The following is a 19,294-nucleotide window of genomic DNA, read 5'->3' as shown; positions in this document are numbered from 1 at the left end:
AGGGAGAGAAGCAGCAAGAACTGGATGTCTCCTGCTTGCACATACAGAAATGCAGGCTAAAAGGAAAGAAGTGGGTGAAGCTTCCCATTAGGATGTGTGGTAGCACTGTGGTATGCTGTTAACAGAAGTGCCCGGTGTAAGCCTTCAATTGGCAGTATGCATGCATGACTATAGACTGAGTATAACATTGGGAAATTCTTACTTGAAAAAACCTTTTTTAGTTTTGGCCGAACTTAACAAAACGTTTGGTTGTTTAAGCTATGGCATAGCTGCTATTAAGTATTATTAAATTAAACATTGTTAAATGCTTAAAAATCTTTCACATACTTTTGTAGCAGCTCTGTAAATTTTTGTTTCACCTTCATCATTAAAAATGAAAAGGTGGTATTGATAAGCTTAAAATTTCATATGTTGTAGTCATCCATACTCTGTCAACACGGAGACCTTAGTCAGAGGGTAGAGCTCTAACCTATTATTTGGAGCCTTCTTCCCTCCCAGAGCATCTCTGCAGAATGTGATGGGGCCTACAGTCCCTTCAGTCTTCATTGTCTTCTGGTATTTCTGCTAGGATAAGTCTGGAGCAGTATAGCCCTGCACCAGGAATTTCTCTGGTAGTGTTGAAATTCCTAAAGAAGAGGTCTTTTTGGTTAAGTGTTTGTTTGTGTTTAATTTGCTGTTTGTTTTGTTTTTAGTGTGTGTGTAAACTAACACTTGAGTCTCTGTTTGAGAATAAACGCATGCTTTTAGAAAAGGAAGAAAATACCCTGTTTCTGACAGTAAAAGGGATACTTGTTTGGTATTAAGCACTTAGGAAAACAAAAGCATTTTTTTCATGCTTTGAATTGACTAGCAAATTGGGCAGGATGTCAAGAGGTTTTTCTCCCTTTCATTGGCTCTGCAAGCTAAACACTGTTCTGTTGAGATTTCAAAGCAAGAAGCTGGAAGTTTCTGACGCAGGAGTTTCTCGAATCATGGTTATTTGAGACATTTACTCTTGAGCTATCAAGGAAACCCTCTCTCATTTGACAGTCTTTCTTTTAAAGCAGTTTTTTATTTCTTGCAGTTTTATTGTACTTATTTAGAAATAAGGCATTGTGTAAGTATCAGTGCAATTTACCCAGAAATTCCAACAACGTGGCAATGTTTTGCCATCTTTCAAGGACATGTCACTGGGGGTGTACCTGTGTGACTGAGTGCCCTCCAGATGCTTGTGACCAGATTGCTTTTAATAGTGATGTCCTGGCCCACAAACTTTTCTTGTGATGTTTCATTGTCCTGTGAGAAAGCATAAAGCCCAAAATGGTTGTTACTTCCCCTGTTTGCCATGTATAAGCAAGGCAGAACCTTTGCCTAATACATTTCTGTGTGCTGAATTTCAAACTGGGTTTGGTTAGATTATTTAAAAATACTTCTTTGTTCCCTTTGTGTTTATGGCAAGTTAGATATTCCATAACCCAGGAAGAGAGAACAGAGCTCAGAGAACATACACTCAACAATTTCATAATTGACTGTACAATGTCTGTATATCAGCAGAAGGACCTCATTGCTGCTTTCTGCCACAGCAGGCTCCACATCTTCATGTTACAGTCTTCAACAGAGGTTTGGGGAAACTCCTGCTGAGAACAGCCACATCAGCTGTATCTCAGACTTTACATATGGTTTTATTTTTGATGCACTTTGTATACTCCTTTTCAATGCCTTTCTTTATTATTCAGAGGCATAACTGGATGATTTTAACAATAGGCCATTTCTGCACAAAGAGTACTGAAGTTGAGACTGTATCTTAACTCACAGTTTCCTTCTGGTTTGTTAACTTCTGGTTTACTAATGTTTCTCTTGCTCTCAGTTAGAAGACAAGCTACCTCTTCTATATCCTTCAAGGCTATGCCAACATCAGACAAAACACAGAGCGTGTGACCCCCAGAACTGGTTGAAACTTCCTGCGCCTTAGGTTTTAGCTACTGAGACAGACACCAGGCTGAGGGCTATTATTTCTGGCTTCTAGAGCCAGAAATCCTGACTTCCACCATCCTGAAAAGACACCACCAGTTGGCCGCTATTTTTTTTCAAAAAAAGTAGTTTAAATTAGTTGTTTAAGAAGGAAGTAAATGTGTGTCTTTGAGATCTCTGTGGTCGACCTTGATCCCACAGTCACAGAATCACGGAATATGCTGAGTTGAAAGGAACCCACAAGGATCACAGAGTCCAAACCCCAGCCCTGCACAGGACCATCCCCAAGAGTCACACCATGTGCCTGAGACTATCATCCAAATCCTTCTTGAATTCTGGCAGGCTTGGTGCTGTGACCACCCTGACTCTCTCTTGGAACAAGTAGTCAAAGACTAAAACTATCTTTGAATTTCATGGGACTGAGAAGTGCTGGTCCTTCTATCATTCTTCACCTTCCTTGGGGGCATGGGGGTCTGTGTATATCCTATCTGTAGCTGCAGTGAGCCATACCTTACTGTGCAACCTTCACTTCCTACTCCATCAAAAGGGCTCATGGTTGTGTAGAGTAATCATTCCTTTCTTTCATGTTTGTGGTCTGACATCATTAATACTGACAGTACAGCTCTGGGAATCATTTGCTAGTTAGGTTGAACAGCCTCTCTGCTGTCTCAGCATTGACAGGTTGCAAAGTGTTTAATGTATTACTTCATATTAAAAACACATTTCAGTAACAAATCCATCAGTAGATCTAAAAATCAAAATAGATGCTCAGAATTGAGAAGCACTATAAATATAAAATTTTAATGTATTACTCTTTCCTAGAATTTTCATCTGTGGGTAGCAGTTCTGTATATAATCATTGTTATCCACATTGCTGGCACAGTTGTACAGAGGCAGACAGGGAAATATAGTCAAATGAAACCTTGGTCAAGTGTTTAATCCCAGGGGATTGCAGCTATCTCATGATGGTATTTTATGCTTTATGTTGTTAGACTAGGCAATACCTCTGAAACCAAAGCCAGGAATAAGATAGTGAATGTATGAAGAAAAAGTAAAAGCATATAGTGAGAAATCTTTGAGTAGAAAATGCACTGCCCGCTTTTTAGATCTAAATGGATGGTGATGGCCTAAAGCACAGTAACTTTAGCACATTTTATGCATGGCATAACACACCTGAGTACAGGAATTACTCTTTCCAATGCAATAAAGATAATTTAGATAGCTGATTTTCCAGCTTTTTTATGCTATTGAGTGTATAAAGCATCTAGCTGCTTTAAATGCCACTGATGGATACAATTTAATCATATAAGACAATTACCAGAGGTGTTTTTGAGGAAGGTGATGTGTTAAGTATGTTTCCTTCACCTTTGGGATCTTTATATTTTGAATATTTTAGTAGGTTAAATGCAGTGCCTAACATTTATATTTAAGATTTTATCAAAAGTGAAGTTTTATTTTGAGTCATACACATGATATTTAAAATATTGGGTAATTTCCAAGTAATTCTTGTTTTGAAATTTCAGGGCTTTCAGCAAATGTCAAGTGTTAATCTTAAGCCTACTCTTAAATTCTAATCAGCTAAGAGCATAATTGTTCACTAAGTGGAGAGCGAAGTCAATTATCTTCTTATACACAGTGACTTAAAGAACAAGTTGGAAGGAAGTTCCATGGTTGGTGACCATATTCTCCAAAATGGAAGGAAATACTCTGCATTTGAAGAGACAAGGGTAACCTTTGTGCCCTGGCATCCAGAGTATTCTTGAAGTCAGTGGGCCTCCTTCCAGTGAGTGCTAAGATTTTAAATGAGGTTGCGAAAGTCATGACTGGTGACCTTTGGATGAGAATGGAACAGTGCCATTAAGTGCACTACATTTTAGAAACCTTGGACCTTATTTCTTCTGATTCACTATGTAGGTTACAACTTTTCTAGAGCCTGGACATTCTCTGTGTGTGGTGTTTGTGTGTGCCATCCTTTTGAAGCAAGCTATAAAAATATGTAGCAAGGAGAGTATTGTCCCTTGGAAACAAGCGGTGAAGGCTGATGGATATAAGCTGAGTTTATATAAGGCCAAATTCCCTGGTATTTAGTTGTAGGTAAAAGATGTCTCCAGGATCACTGTGGATTAGGAAAAAAGCTATCTTAATTTTTAGGTACCTCTAGAAATCTGGTCTGTCTGCACTCCTCTAACTTTCAGCAGGACCTGTTGTACTTGACTGGTGCCTCGGATGCCTCTGGCATGACATCTGAAGTAAAGATTGAAGATTTCCCAAGGGAAGATGGAACGTGGGGCTGTGAATGTGTTCTCACTATTTAAATAGTCATTAGGCCAGATTTTGCTGGATTCACAGATGCACAACCAGTCTTCCATATTCATGAACACTCTTCATCTGCTTTGACAAATGGTGCAATTTGAGAATTGAGCTTTCATCTTTTTGCTTCTGTTTAACCAGTTCACCTTGGGTTCAGAAATTGTGAGGTTGCTGAATCCATAGAAAGCTCCAGGTGAATCTGGCCATTTAATTTTTATCTTCAGCTAGAGTGTTATCCAGTGAAAATCAGTAATGTATGTTTTACTCATATTTTCTGTGCATCTTCTGCTGATTTAGAACATAATGACTTTTTCTTTGGAACAGGTTTTCAAGTTATCTTCCTGCCAGCTCCTACAGAATTTCCCAGTATCCTCTTCTATATTCATAAAATTTATAGGCTAGATTAACACCTGATGGAGAGCAGGAGAAAGAGCAGGTAGTTCTTTGCTGTTGGGGGAGACAAAGAAAAAAAAAAGATTTAATGCAGGTTCCAAATCATGCTTTAAATAAAACATCATACTTGTCCAAAAAACATTTACAGTATTTCCTCAAGTAAAAACAACAGTATTGATAATGGTGCCAATACTTATCATTTGCAGTTCCTGTACTAATATTGTCATTGTACACTATTGTATTTAGTTTAAAAAGTGCAGCAAACCTACCTGACCACTAAATGGCACTCTTTCCTTATCAGAGCCAAAACTAGAGGAAAGGTGTTTAAAGGTAGAGGGATAATATGCAAATGTATGTTTTGTTAATATCTAATTTCCAAATTGTTGTTTGTCACTGAAAGAAAACTAACTTATTTATTCATTTTTTGCTTTGCATCTGGTATGGCTGGTATAATCTGAACAGAAACTGATGAATTTGTAATGGCTTAATTTTAGCTGTTGCATTGCTTCATAGGTTTGTATCACTGCCTTCTGTGAAGAACTTCACTCGTAACATTAAGAGAAGCAACTGAATTTCTTTGCAAGTTAGGTTTTTATTTGATTTGAGTTAGGAATTTGAATTACTCCTCATTGAGGAGTAAGTTTTTTGATGTTTAATGAGATTAGAGCAAATGTAATGCAGGTCTGGATGGAGACCTCAGAGGTCTGGCTATTCTGCTTCCAGCACCAGTCTATCTCCGTGTTCCATCGTTGTCCTGTGACAGGCAGCTCTGAAGTTTTTTTAGATATTTTCATATGGGTGCCAAGCACATGGACAGTTAACAGACATCTGCATGTTATGCAGAGTTGTTACCTATGCAGAAGAAAATATTTTTGGAAGAAATTAAACCCATGTAGTTGTACATGTAGTTTTCTGATACGTGGATCTTCTTTGACTCCATTGAGTTCTGTGGGACTGCAGTGTAAATGCCAGTATTAGATTTGAAAATTACATCAAGAGAAAAATGCTTAAGATAACTTTCTTAAAGAAAACAGCCTCCTAAATACTTCTATACATGCTAATTTTTTTTGCTTGCCATGACTGTTTGTATATTAAAAAACACTGGCTGACAGACCAGTGTAACTGAAGCATCTATGTCACACCCTTGAAGTGTGACTTTGAACAACCAACTTTTGTGACTTTCACAGATGGGGGCCTCAGTTCATCAAGTCCAATCTCCCAAATAGCAAAGTAATTATACTTTGCAGAGTTATGCTTTGCAACCTTAAGATATATACTTGACTAACACATATCTTTCAGAATAGTATTAATTTTAAATATGTTCAAAGACAGACAGTCACCAATTTAGTGTTTGGTTCCCCCCCTCAAAAAAAAGTTTAATTGCCTTTAACAGTTTGACTTCTGCTTATTTAGGAAGGTTTGGAATTTTCATCTATACAAGATCGCATGCAGCAGAGTGTACCCTTCAATCATCTTTACAAGGCGAGATGGTAACCAAGTGAAGCCTGACTTCAGTGACTTCAGAATCACCAATTCCGTATTTGTAGAGCCAAGGCTTGTGCTGGACCTTTTTGCAGTGGCAGCACATTGAGTTGCTGGTTTGCTCTGAACCAAAACTGCACTGGTGTAGTGCTAATCTTTGTTTCTAGGGCTACATTCCTGCATTGGGCTCTATTTAAACAATGTTGGTTATAATCATCTGGTTTAATGGCTCTTCAGGATTGCTGAGCTTGTCTGATATGCCTGTCCCGGCCCTTTTTGCCAAGTATAGTCTATTCCTATTTCAATTTATTTTTCTTTAAGGTAAAATATATTGCCCTCAAAACTTGGTTGTATTTCAAGCCCTAATGATTTTTTTTTTTTTTAGAATATTTGAGATGTTTAGAGAAAATGTGAAAAGGCATCAGCATAATGATCAATTGTTTTATTACTTTTCAGAAAGGTGCATCTATATTCCTTGGCATATGCTTTATCTGCAGCATAGATATATGGCTAGCAGTCTGAAAATCAATTGGAAAAATTATGCTGTTATTTTGACCATTAATTGGAAGAACTCCTCAGATCACTTACAAACCTGGTGTAGCAGTGACCTCTACTCTTCAAAGTTTTTCATCAGGACTATAATATTGAACTTTTGGAAGAACTACAGGATGTACATGTGCCACATGTCAAATTAGATGATCCCAATAGTTTCATTTGGTCTTGAAATCTAGTAAAACATATGCAATAATCACAAAGTGTAGCAAAGTCTGCAAGCTGTGTAAATGGGCAGAGTTTTAAAAATGCAGGTACAACAAATGGTATTCTGTTTCCCCATTTTCTTTCTAGCACCATTCTCTTTCCATAACTGCTGCTAACCTTTCTTGTCACCTAGCCAACTTGTGAACATCATTTCCGTGATATTGCATAAAAAGCCTAGGAAATTCTTGTGTTGGTTGTCTTCTAGCGTCCCTCTTGCTTGCTGTCACAACATACCACTGAACAACCTTCTCTTTCTAGCCCTGTGAACACACAAATGTTCTTCATTCATGTCCAGGTTTAGAGGGTGCCTAATGGTAGATGCCCACAGGAGGAAGTTGTGTATTCTGTCTTATCCCATTATTTCACCTGCTGTTCCTTAAAACCTCTCTATTCCCCCTCCTGGTTCAGATGTCTAACAGTAGGTGCTCACAGTGCTGCTGGCCTCTCTCTTTGCTTCTGGAATACTGAGTGGAAAGACTGTGGGTGATGCTTTACCTACTTTCCTCATTTCTCTGCTGCTTTGCAGTTACACTGGAGTAGTCTGCTGGAGTAGTAGCAGCCGTTTGCTTATGCATGATGGTTCAGTGACTGCAGACACATTTGAGCTGAATTTGCTTTCCTGTATGAGTGTGGGGGCCAGGCTGCAGCTTAGCCCAGGTCAGGTCTGTAACTACTGCAGACAGAGTCTAATGAAGAAGGTGGAATTGATTTTTCCCAATAAATGTTTATTTTTGTTTTCTGAAGAGGTTAATTTTATGTAGTATGTGTTTTTGTTAGATTTATTAAATAGTTCTACAAAACTGATTTCATACGATTTTGACACTTTTAGCACTAAGAAAACTGATACTGAGGTTTGGTTTTGGTTAAGCACATAGTGATTTTGAAGTTTCTCAAGGGAGGTGGGTAAATATTGGCATTATTAACTAATTAGAGTTCCAGAGTTGGGGCAGTTTAATCACTAAACAAAAACAGCGACTGCAAAATTCCCTTGGGGTGGGGGGTGTGTATGTCTTGATTGGTTGGGTGTTTTTTGTTTTGTTTTTGAAGGAAACCACACCCACCTTAAAGAGATCAAAGGAGTAACATATATTGGTTGCATTGTGTAATAAATATGGAAGATGTGTTCCCTGAGAAGAGAGAGGGAGGTCTTTTTTGTTGTGGATTCTCTAATCGCTTCAATGTTGGGTGTACATTTCTTAAATACAGTATGTGAGTGACTTCTGTGAAGGAAGGAATGAGTCTGGAATAGCTACGACCAATGTGCTGCTGTTGGGACTGCTCACTGATTTGCTTGTCACTGGAGTTGACAAAGGCTGTCATTCTGTGACTGAAAAGATGAACAGCTCTACTGGCAGCTGTACCTGGTGCTCCCGCCAGTGACTGCCGATACGGCTGTATTAGAAATCCAAATAGCCTCATAATCTTGCAAAACAAAAATGCCTCATACAATTTTGTGGTGAGCTTTTGTTGTTAGTCTGCAAGGAGAGGTGACATTGTGGTTTTATTCAATAATTTATCTTGGTAAACTATGCTTTTGGAGGTTATCTGCGTATTAATTCTTTAAATAAATTTCTTGTGACTACAGCCATTCAGTACAAACCACAATAAATTAATCTTGCTTGCCCGTCAGTCTTGATTTCAGCTAGGCCAAGAATAATAGTTGAAGCCAAGAGACTGTGCTCCTGAAAACACTTGCTATTGAGTTTTGACAGGTTTACTTGCGGTGAATGACAGTCGAGGATATTGTTGTTAGAGTAGTCATTCCTTCAGGGACTTGTATTATGCCTACGGAAATGCCCTGCAGGCCTTTTTATATTCCTCCTTTTAAGATGCCAGTGTCACAGTCACTCCTGTTTCTCTCCTTTTCTTGAAGGCATCACGTAGCTTAAATAGAAACCAAAATGTGATCAAAACCAGAACTAAAATTATTATTTTTCTCTTGGCTGAAAAAGGAACTTGTAGGCAGCCAGCTCTTGTGGCTGGTGGCATCCCTGTTGGTTTTTCCTCCATGTCCTGTAGGAAGAGAGGCAAAGGTTTCCCACTTTCTGGTACCTTATGGTTATTACCAGGGCACAGCTTTATGCTTCCATCTGAAACTGGCACTTTCAGTAATTCCTTTTCCATTCTTACTGGAAAAGTAGAGTTTTGGACTGTTCTGTTTTCTTCCGTCACCCAGGACCAGTGGTGTTTTTCTTTCTTATTACTCAGTGAGAGCTCCTGTGGCTTGTGTGCCTCCCAGTGAGGCAACTTTGCACTTTGTAGCTCCGTTGGTAAGTTAGGAGGGCCAAGGGGTCTGAGAGCTCAGGCTTGTATGTAGGCCAAGAACAGAAGTGTGCTACCCACAGAGGAGGTCTGGGCCAGCCTTCTTTCCCTTATGAACCTGCCTGCAGCTGTTTCCTATAGTAAATTAATGTAACCAGTTATCTTCAAAGCCTCTTTGTGAAAAACCAATGCACTTACTTGGATCACATGGTGATTACTACCATGCACTGAGACCAAAGGACTGAGCCTCCACATCTTATTTTAATGGAGATTCATACTGAGATGTTCATGAGACTTCCTGCAATTTGGCAGAGTTAGGTATGATTGGTGGGGCTCAGATCATTAGTCTTTCATTATAACCTTTCCCTCATTTATGCATATAGTTTTTATTCGTGCTCACGTCGCAAAACAAGTCACAGACTACAGTGCTAAAAATACAAGCCTGTGACATCATCCTGACTGATAGTGTTGCCAAAAGCTAATGAAAGTTAGTTGTTATTTTAAAAGTCCTAATGTTAACACTAAACCAATGCTTTTTGACATCGAGAAGCAATACCTACCTACTGGATACAGAATATGCTTTTATTTTTAAAGGTTGATTTTTCAATCTCTATGTAGGCTGCTTGGAACAATATTTGCTGTAAGTAGTTCACTGTGAATAAGAAAGTATTTTAGAAGGAGCCTCGAGCACAAAGAGATATACTTAGAATGTTTTAGGTGTACAGTAGTTACAGCTGAAAAAGTAACCTACTTAATTTTCCATAAATGCAGTTACAGTTCCTCCTGGTGTTACTGCAGTGATCCATCATTGCAGGAACTGCAGCAACAAGCGATTGGTTGTTGAGAGGTCAGCAGGGTGGCCAGAGCTATGGAACAGGTTTTATACAGGAACAAATGCGGATTCTGCAGCCTGCAAAAGAAATGACTGGCAAAGTGCCCAAAAGAAGCCTGTAAAATCCTGAGTGGAAGATGAAGGGGGAATTGTCTTTTCCAAGACTAAAACTGAGGGAGTCAGAGGAAATTACATGGTGGCAAGTTTCAAGTGGACTAATAGAAGAATTTCCTCCCATAACCTATAGTTCAGCTTTGGAAGTCTACAGGACATTGTGGATGCTAAGAGTTTGTGCAAGAATGTAAGTAACTGAGCAGATTCTTAAAATCCATGAGAGATTCGTAAATACAGACACAACCACTCTATTAAAGTAAGTCTGCAGAGCAGTGTAAGCTGGGGGAGGCTGCTTGAGAAGATTGAACAGGTGTTAAGGTGCTACCCTGAGGCGTCTCTCTACCTCAGGAGAGACCAAGCTACAGTCCTTTTGTCAATACATTGTGCTTAACAGGAAATATGCAAAGAGTGGGACACCCCCATTACCTGGGTGTTTGTTTTAGCAATCAGTGTTTCTCCATCACTGATCATGTCTGTAAGGTCCTTATGTGATCAGAGCATACCTTTTCATTCAGTATCAGCGCTAACATCAGCATTTCCTTAAGCATGAACACTGAAAGATTACAGTTAAAGTTCTTATTCATAGAGTGCAAGTCACTAGGCCCAAATTTCTCAGGTGGCTCTTATCGTATTATCACAGTGGCTTGTGACAACAAAAGCAAGGGTGCAGATAATCACTGCAGAACTGCTGGTGTGTGAGAAGAATTCCCTGGTTCCTCTTAACACTGCATTATGTATCCTTCACATTTGCGTGCTGGTGTAGATAGCACAAAGCAGATATGTGTGTGTAGCTTTTGTGAATACTATAAAAGAGCCATGAAACATAAGAACCTGATAGAAAGTAATTCATTTGCCCATAATGGGTCTGTAATTGTTGCTATTACAAAATTTCTGATTGTGACTATGTTGTGTTTAAGAACTGGGCCTGTGGTTTTATTGCAGAATTATTACAGCAAACCCTTTGGGGACTGTGAGCATATACTCTCATTCTCTTAAGTATTTATTTGGCCAATATTGTGAGATGTAGTTGTTTCTAAGGGACAAGAGGCCCTAGAATAACTGTTGAACTAATAATAAAATAGAGGTCCATTTAGTTTTCTTTTTTTCTCCAAAGACCATCATCAAATCTAGAATCAAGCAGCAGGGAAATTAGGCTTTTTTATTATTGTTTTTTAATATTAGGCTTTTTTTTTTAAGCAGATGGGCAAAAGTGGCTTTCACACAAAGTACCCTGACCTTTTGTTGCTTTAGAGACTGAAAGTCTCCTTGTGCTTTTGGGTTTAATAACAAAGTAGTGAAAGATTTTATTGTGTTTCTGGGACTGAGAAAGAGGGTATGGAACTGAAATCATACACTTGGTTTTGCTGAAGTGTTTCATGTAGGTGATGTTTGGGGTTGATGGGGAGAAAAGTTGGAGCACTAGTTCTTTTCTGAGCCTGCTGAGTGGCCCGAGTCTACCAGGGGAGGTACCTGTGCAGTCAGGAAGGGATTATCATGGTGATTAATCACAGTTCTTCCTGGACATACCACAGTTATTAGACTGGATTTCAACATCCTCTCTTATATTCTATTTCTAGTGTCATCAGCTTTCCTAGGAAAATAGCTTGAGTTATATGTTTTAAATGTTCCTTTTTCTTTCCTCAGCTCTTCACTTGTCCTAATGTACTAAAGGAATTTACAGCAGATCCACTATTCCTTTTTGGTTGGTTGGCGTTTGTTGTTTGTTTTTTTGTTTGTTTGGTTTGGTTTTGAAGTTTTTTCTTTAGCAAAATCTCTGTTTCACGTGTAACAGTTCTCTGTCCTGAATTTCCCTTATCTGAAGAACCTGCATGTGAGTTACATATTTTGCAGCTGTTCCTTGTCCTTTGCTCAGACCACCTCAGTGTGGCTCATTTCCTGAGCCTCTTCATGGCAGAGACACATGTTGGAAACAATGTGCTAAGATGTAGATACCTGCACTGAGAATTGGTGTTCCAGAGTCATTAAAAAATCTCTTCTGATCTTTTGTAGTAAAAGGAGTGTGGGATTGGATATTAAGATCTAGACATTGCTCCCCCACACTTCAGTCCCCAGTCTTCTACAGTGGCAGCTGACAGATATTTCAGAGTAAAGTATTTAGCACCTTCCATGCTCCTGACTGATTGCCTAGGTTTTTAGCAAAGCAGAAGATTTTTTTATAAAAACAGTGGCTGTTTCCAGACTTGATCTGTCTCTTGAATGATGAGAGCTGATTATTTTAAACTTCATAGGCATAAATGTAAATATTTGAATTGTCAGGATAAGTGCCCAGCTTTTTTAAATCCAGAAATACCTCACTGGTTTTGTCTCCCTGTATCATGATTCCCTTATGCTTCATTGCACATGGCATATGAACATTTCCCTTCTGTTTTCTCTAAGCAGGTAGTATCTGCTGCTAATTTCATCTAACCATCACTTGCATCTTGTGTCAAGGGAGACTTTTTTTTTGATAGCAAGCAGTGATAACCAGATTTTCTTTCTCCTCAATTACAAAAAAAAAAAAAAAGAATAAAGGGAAAAAGTGTGTACAATTAAGTGTTTGAAATACATGATGTAAATGACACCCCTAGAACTTGAAAATCCTTTTATTCTCTGGAGAGATACATTCTATTCAGTAGCTGTTGAAGGCTTCCTACTGTCCTACTATTTAGGGAATTAAAATTTTTTCACTGGTTGGTTCAAAGTAGAAGAAAACTGACTAATTAGTCATTCTCATTGTTCTCAAGAGAAACAGCAGAGGGAAAAAAACCAGCAGCTAATGTTTTTCTTTTCCAGATGTAGAAATCTGTTTTGATAGTGAATGATGTTGAGGGACTGCTTAAACCAGCTAGGGTAAATCCAAGCCAGCACTCCTAGTGATAAATATATGGGGTACTTTTAAAACACTTGTCAATGGAAGAAAACAAGCTGTGTGCTTCATTAAATTGAAGAATCTGGGGAGAACTTGTGCAACTTCAAAAGTGGTATGGATCTTTTATAATAGCATTCTATGAAGTTAGACTGTTTTCCCTTTCTGTAGTTGTCCTTTACCTGACTTGTAATTGGTAGGTAGTGTCTTTTATTTCACTAAGAAAAATGTTTCTTTAATAATAACATGAGTAAAGATGTTCCTCCAGTTGTGTTATTTCACTACAATTATTAGCTTGTTCACGTAATGGTTGAATTGTGAATAAAGGACTGAAAAATGTAATCTCACTTACATACAAATTACTTATTTGTTTCAGAAGTTATTAAATGTATAACATCTTCTCAGATACTAAATGTTAGTTTCTTAAACCTGCTACAGGTAGTGTAAAATCACTTGATTGTTTCCCTTGTTGTTGTTGATACCTTGTACAGTTTTTTTCTGCCATTCTGGGGGTATGCAACACCAAGTGTGATAATGAACCTCTACCTACAACATGTACTTCATGTTTGTGTGCCATTGTAAAAATGTAACAGATGGATGAGCAGATTTTCTTTATTGGTTTCTTTGTTGTGTGCCCTGGCTTTAGTAAGGTTTTCAACACTGTCTCTCATAAAATCCTGATAGACAAGCTGTTGATGATTGAACTGGGTGAGCAGAGAATTGAGGTGGATTGAAAACTGAATGGCTAGGCCCAGAGGGTAGAGAGCATGGAGTTAGCTTGCACACTTACATCAGGAGTAATGAAACATGCTGGACCAGCTGATTATGTTGGTGGGTTTGCCAGACACCAACTTAGATGATTGAACATTCTACTTTTTTTTTGTTTTCCTTACCAATTCATGTGGGAAGGCTAAATTTTTAAAGTTCTTGCTGAATGTTAAAAAGCCAGTTGGACACGTGAGAGGATTTGTGTTTAAAAGGGGTAATCCCTTAGTGTAATTGTTATTCTGAGGTTTGTGATATTCTAAGGATCAAAGAGATTTTGATTCGTGAAGAGTACAATATGTAGACATCATAAATGATCTTTTCTGGGGTAATATAAGCCACTTGTAGATAAAAAATTAAAGTGTAGAAAGGAAGCTGTGTTTAAGAGTTGAGTTTGAAGTGTAAAATGCAGACAATCTTAAGTAAAACAGTGCTCATCTCCATCAATATTAAAGTTGAGAGTCCACATTCAAACACATTCTCATAATTTTAATGCAAGTTATGAACAGATAATAAGAGCATCACTCCAGTAGGTGAAAATTACTTGCTGCTGTGCCATCACTATTTCATGACATTTTTGTTAATTATACTGTCCCATAATGACTTGAGACTGTGTACACAGAGACTTGAGATAAAAAGGAGGAATTGTAGTGGTTTTCAAAAGCGAGACCAAAGAGTGCTTCTGTCTAGAATGGGAGGATAATAAATTCCATTACCTCCAATCACTGGATGACCACTGGGTTTGTCTTCAGCTGTAAATTAGGGGATTATGCAACTCCTATATAGCATTAATTATTAAACAAAAGCAATTTCACAGTTTTATTCATTTGTGAAATTTCTGTAAAGACTAGCCGTGTCATCTTTATTACTTGTGATTCTCTATTTTGTCTTTCTTTGTAACTGCTTTGATGGACAGTGGCTGATCTAGGGCAAATCCTACACTTTGATGCTTGTCATGAAACCTTTTACAAGTTCTAAAGTAATAATTTGATATTCAAGCAGTATCACGAGTCTTCTAAAGAAAAAATATATATTTTCTTCATCTTTTATGCTCCCTTTTTTTATCAGTGTTTCTGATTAAAATTCAGGTACTGAATGTCAGTATCACCCTCTGACAAACCTATCTTTTTGCAATTCTTTGACTGTAAATAAAGAGACAAATAGACATAAATGTTCTTATTTGCACATATTCAGTCCCAGGTTGAAATGAGAAGATAGTGTTTTTTACATTACTTGGTGCCATCACCTTGCCAGTAGATGGTCTACTGATTGCACATAACATAGTAGGATGAAAATCACCTGAAATTCCATTCTTTCTTATGATGTTTCTCAAGTTCATATTTTGCATTAGTTTTATCTTAATTTGTTATGCCTGAAGCTATAATGTATATGCTACTTGCATACCCATAGGCGATATAGCAAGTTTTTCATTGTGTACGACCATGTTTTGGAGATGTGTGTCTATGACAGTGACAAAGTTTTGAGTTGTGCTGGGTTCCAAAGGAAAAATGGAGTTAAGGTTTCAGTACCGGTCATCTTATGTGTCATAGTCACTTAGCACAGTGTGCGCATTAATATTTAAAAACACAAGCATAAACAATACTGGAGAACATCAGATGAATTAAATGTAATTACATGCACTCTCAGAAAGGTTTTCTTCCTGACAGAAGCTGCCTGTATTCCTGCTGACCTTGTGCTGCTTGCTGAATGGCTCAAAATTGCTCGGAAAGCAAAAAAGATCTTTGAATTTTTTTGACCTTGGTAGGATTATCCAGCCCCAATCTGACCTGTTCCTTAAAAATCTACTTTGTAGCTGCCTTGAAGTGCCATTTGCTGTTTCAGGGTGTTTGTTGGGCATGGAGCATGTCTTCTTGATGTGTGCTGAGTTCATGGTGAAGGTAATTTGAGTGCTCAGAGTAAAACACCACAATGGATCTTGACCCAGTCAGGGCAATATGGATGAAATTTTACTCCAGTTTTGCTTCTTTTGTAAGAGGAGCATAGGCTATGCAAACAGTATGTTGTCTGTGGGCAGTAAGGAGGCATATGATTGTGGAGATTGAAAGGTAGGAAAGACTTCAGAACTAAGTTTTCCACTGATAAATAAATGCCATAGCTCAATGATCCCAGCTATACCAATCTTGCATAAATTTATGTACTTGTAAAATACGTTCTTTCTGGTGAATTGCTAAGAATTTGTTGCTGTCATTGTTGTTTTACTGGCTATGTTATTGGATGTGTATGTGCATGTGTGCCCTCTGTAAAATAGTTCTGCATGTTATAAATTACCGGGTGACTTTCTGTTTCAAGATAGGTCACCACATATCTTCTCGTTTTTATATGATACCTTGTAGTAGCAGATATAATATAAGAAGCTGCTGTGCTTTGTTAAAGATAAACAACTATTAATTCTAGCTTTTATAAATCTAAGAAAGGTATACCTTGGCTGTAAAGGAAACCTATAGTTTCAAAATCACTAGGACTGGTAACTGCTAAAAGCTAAATTATAATGACGCAGTTTAGAGTTCAGAACATGTATAACCTGTGACAAATATAGTTGTCTGTTCGGAGGTCATAAACTTTTGGGTATTCATTTATTAGTCTTAATTGAGCCAGGTGCTCAGCTGAAATACATGATCATTCTTCAAGTTCTAAATATCATCTAAGTTATAGCATTCAGCACAGCAACACATAGATTATTTTTATTAAAAGAAAGCATCAGATGGCACTTCTAGACCACTTGGATTTGGCCTTTTTGGAGTAAAGTGAGTAATAACAGAGACAAAAAATAAATCACTAATCAGATTTTCTCAAATCTATTTTCTAACAAAGTCTGAAATTTTTGAATGTTTGGAGGTTTGTCTGGAAACCATCCATTATTTCCACTCTATTTTTCAGTCTGTGATGAAAAAGGACAAAGAAGTGCATCATATTCTGATGTCATTTATGAAATATAAGTCCTTTTATGACTCAGGTACACCAATGAGTAGATAAAACTTAGTGCATGGTCAGTCAATGTCAAAAAAAAAGTGTCAAGCAAGCACATTTAGAAAATGTGGAAAACAATGGCATTTTCATTGCAGGTGACCACAGTGAAGTCTGATTAATCATTTGCATTTGTATTTATCACAGTATGAATTGATTTATTTTTTTTTCCCCCTTTAAAGTGCAAACCGAGTTCACTCTTCAACGCTGAGATTTTTTTTATCTTTGCAGTTTGCCGGGAAGACTCGTACCAGTCAATAGTCTCATGTGCTGCTGTAGTACTTACTCCTGTAGAGCCAACGGTGGATACAAGGAAAAAAGAACAGATGATAATGCCGGATGTGTCCAAACAGTGAGTTATTCAAATAACATTATCTTTTACAAGTGCAATTTAAATACCAGGCTAGATTCCTTCTCGTGGATATGCATATACACCTCCCTTCTCTTTCATCAGGGATTGCATAGGTGTTTCCAGAAGTAGAAACTGGCCTGAGGCTAGGCTGCTGCTTTTGTTCATTAGCCTATGTTTTGTCCTAAGGCTTTTGGTAATGACATATATAGAAGGAATGGTCATTTATACTCTGAGAAACTGGCTTTTTTAGCAGACTTAAAAAGATGATTCCTTTTGTTTAAATAGTCCTTTCATTCTTGCAGGTAGTTGATTTTTATAAAGAACATAATTCCTACATGCTCAGCTCATCTGAGATATTTCAGTATTTTTCAGTGACTATTTTACCTGTGTGATACAAGACATGATTGCATCATCAAAAAAGTCGTAATGGGCTTCCCAAGAAATTCTATTTAATTAATTAGACTGTGTTTTGATATCTTGCATTAGATGAGAATCATAACCACAGTGTGTGCAGTAACATTTGCCTTGCTATACCAGACAGGATGGTTGTTTCTTAATGATTGAGTCCTTGGAGAATAAAAATAGTTTTCTTCTCATGAAAAGGAAGCAAATACAATGGTAAGGCCTTATCACAACACAAACTTGGAATCTGTGCATTTTAAAGTGTGGAAGGTAATTAAAAACATGACATTTATGTTTAGTTTTCTGCTTCTCTTGGTATATACAAATTTAGCTTTGAACTTGTCTGTGAAGGCCTGGCTTGCATGCCTATTACTGTAAGAAAATGAAACCATCCTCTTATTACCCCCCCCCAAAAAAAAACAACAAACCCACATATCCAAAACACCACTGATGGATTAGATAAGATGGGATGTGATCTTGCTACAGATCTGTGACTTAAGTCTGTATTTGACTGTGGCATCTTTTTCTATCTGTTGATAAACCCATTTCATCTACTCTACGTGTACTTAAAATTTAACACAGTATGTTACCTATCATCTAGGTATTGTTGCAATGACTTAATGTTTGAAATAGTGTTAGCATCTAATTGTTTTAGTGGTTCAGTCGTGTGGCTCTCTGAATACCAAGGAATTGGAAAGTCAATGAGCTGTGAAATACAGTGCTGAAATCCAATGTAATTTTTGTGGTTAATTCAAGCGGCGTAGAACATTTTTGCCTTCTCTTCACTGAAAGGCAAACCTGCAGTGTTGTTTGATTGGGTTTTTCATCTACTATCATAAGATTCAGCGCTTCATAATCCCTTATGAATTCAAAGTAGGAAACTCCGGTACCTGTTTAGCATGATGGCACCTCCTAGACTTCTTTTTTCCTTTGCCTTATTGGTAATAGCAAGTACATTAATCTGCTTAATCAGAAACAAGCTTGTGCTTAAACATATTAAATGTATTTGAACTTCTCCATATGAAACTGCATCAGTGTATGAATGTTTCTGACAAGTATATTGGAAGTTAAACAGAACTGTCTTGCTGGAAAAAATTTGCAACTGGAATTCAGTAAATGTTGTAGAAACTTTCAAAGTAATTGTAGAAAGGCTTCAAGAAAATCTCAAGCACTATGAAACATCGACATACTGTTCACATCTCTCATTTCATCCAGTGATTTCTACATGTAGATAATTTTCTCTATATCCAGCAAAACAGGTCCCAGTTCCTGTGTCTAAATAACCCAGTGTCATCTGTCCCCAGTGCAAACATGCCCTTGGCACATATTGAATTCCATTGACTTGAATGCAAAGTCCATGTATGACCTGATCTGCTTGTTTGGGTTATAGTTATTGATAATCATAGTTGGAAACAACACCAATACTTGGATTTTTATGCTTATCTTTGTGCACCTGTATGGTTTTGACTTGCACGTCCAAAAATTGTGCATATGACAGAGGACTGAGCAGTGGCCACCACTGAGGTCTTGAAGTTGCTTCTTTCAGGTCCTACAGGGACAGAGTATGTTTAGAATAACTAATGCTTTCTAAAACTACATAAAAAAGTGTGTAATCCAAGCTAGATAAAATGCATGTTAATGATAATAAAATGTTAAACAGTTATAAATAAACAAAAGTAATTGTATTGTAAGCCACAGTAAAATTATATCCAAGACCTTCAGGAAACAAGAAGCTATGAAGCCTGGGCAGAGAAAAAAAAAGGCTTTAATGAGACTTGTATAATATTTGATTAATGATCTTATTTTGTTTTAGAAAGAAACT

General features: G+C 37.6%; 1 protein-coding gene across 1 annotated transcript in view; it reads left to right on the top strand.

Annotated features, from left to right (window-relative positions):
* Positions 1-19,294, top strand: part of CCSER1 (coiled-coil serine rich protein 1) — a 657,717-nt gene that overhangs the window by 152,418 nt on the left and 486,005 nt on the right. Inside the window, exon 5 of the mRNA XM_027706580.1 lies at positions 16,950-17,070. Coding sequence (XP_027562381.1) covers positions 16,950-17,070 — 121 coding nt within the window. The remainder of the gene's footprint in view (positions 1-16,949; positions 17,071-19,294) is intronic.

Source organism: Neopelma chrysocephalum, unplaced genomic scaffold (genome assembly GCF_003984885.1).
Source record: "Neopelma chrysocephalum unplaced genomic scaffold, ASM398488v2 Primary Assembly neopelma1_382, whole genome shotgun sequence".
Taxonomy (NCBI): Eukaryota; Metazoa; Chordata; class Aves; order Passeriformes; family Pipridae; genus Neopelma; species Neopelma chrysocephalum.
Note: the sequence above shows the minus strand (reverse complement) of the source record. Positions and strands in the feature narration are given on the sequence as shown.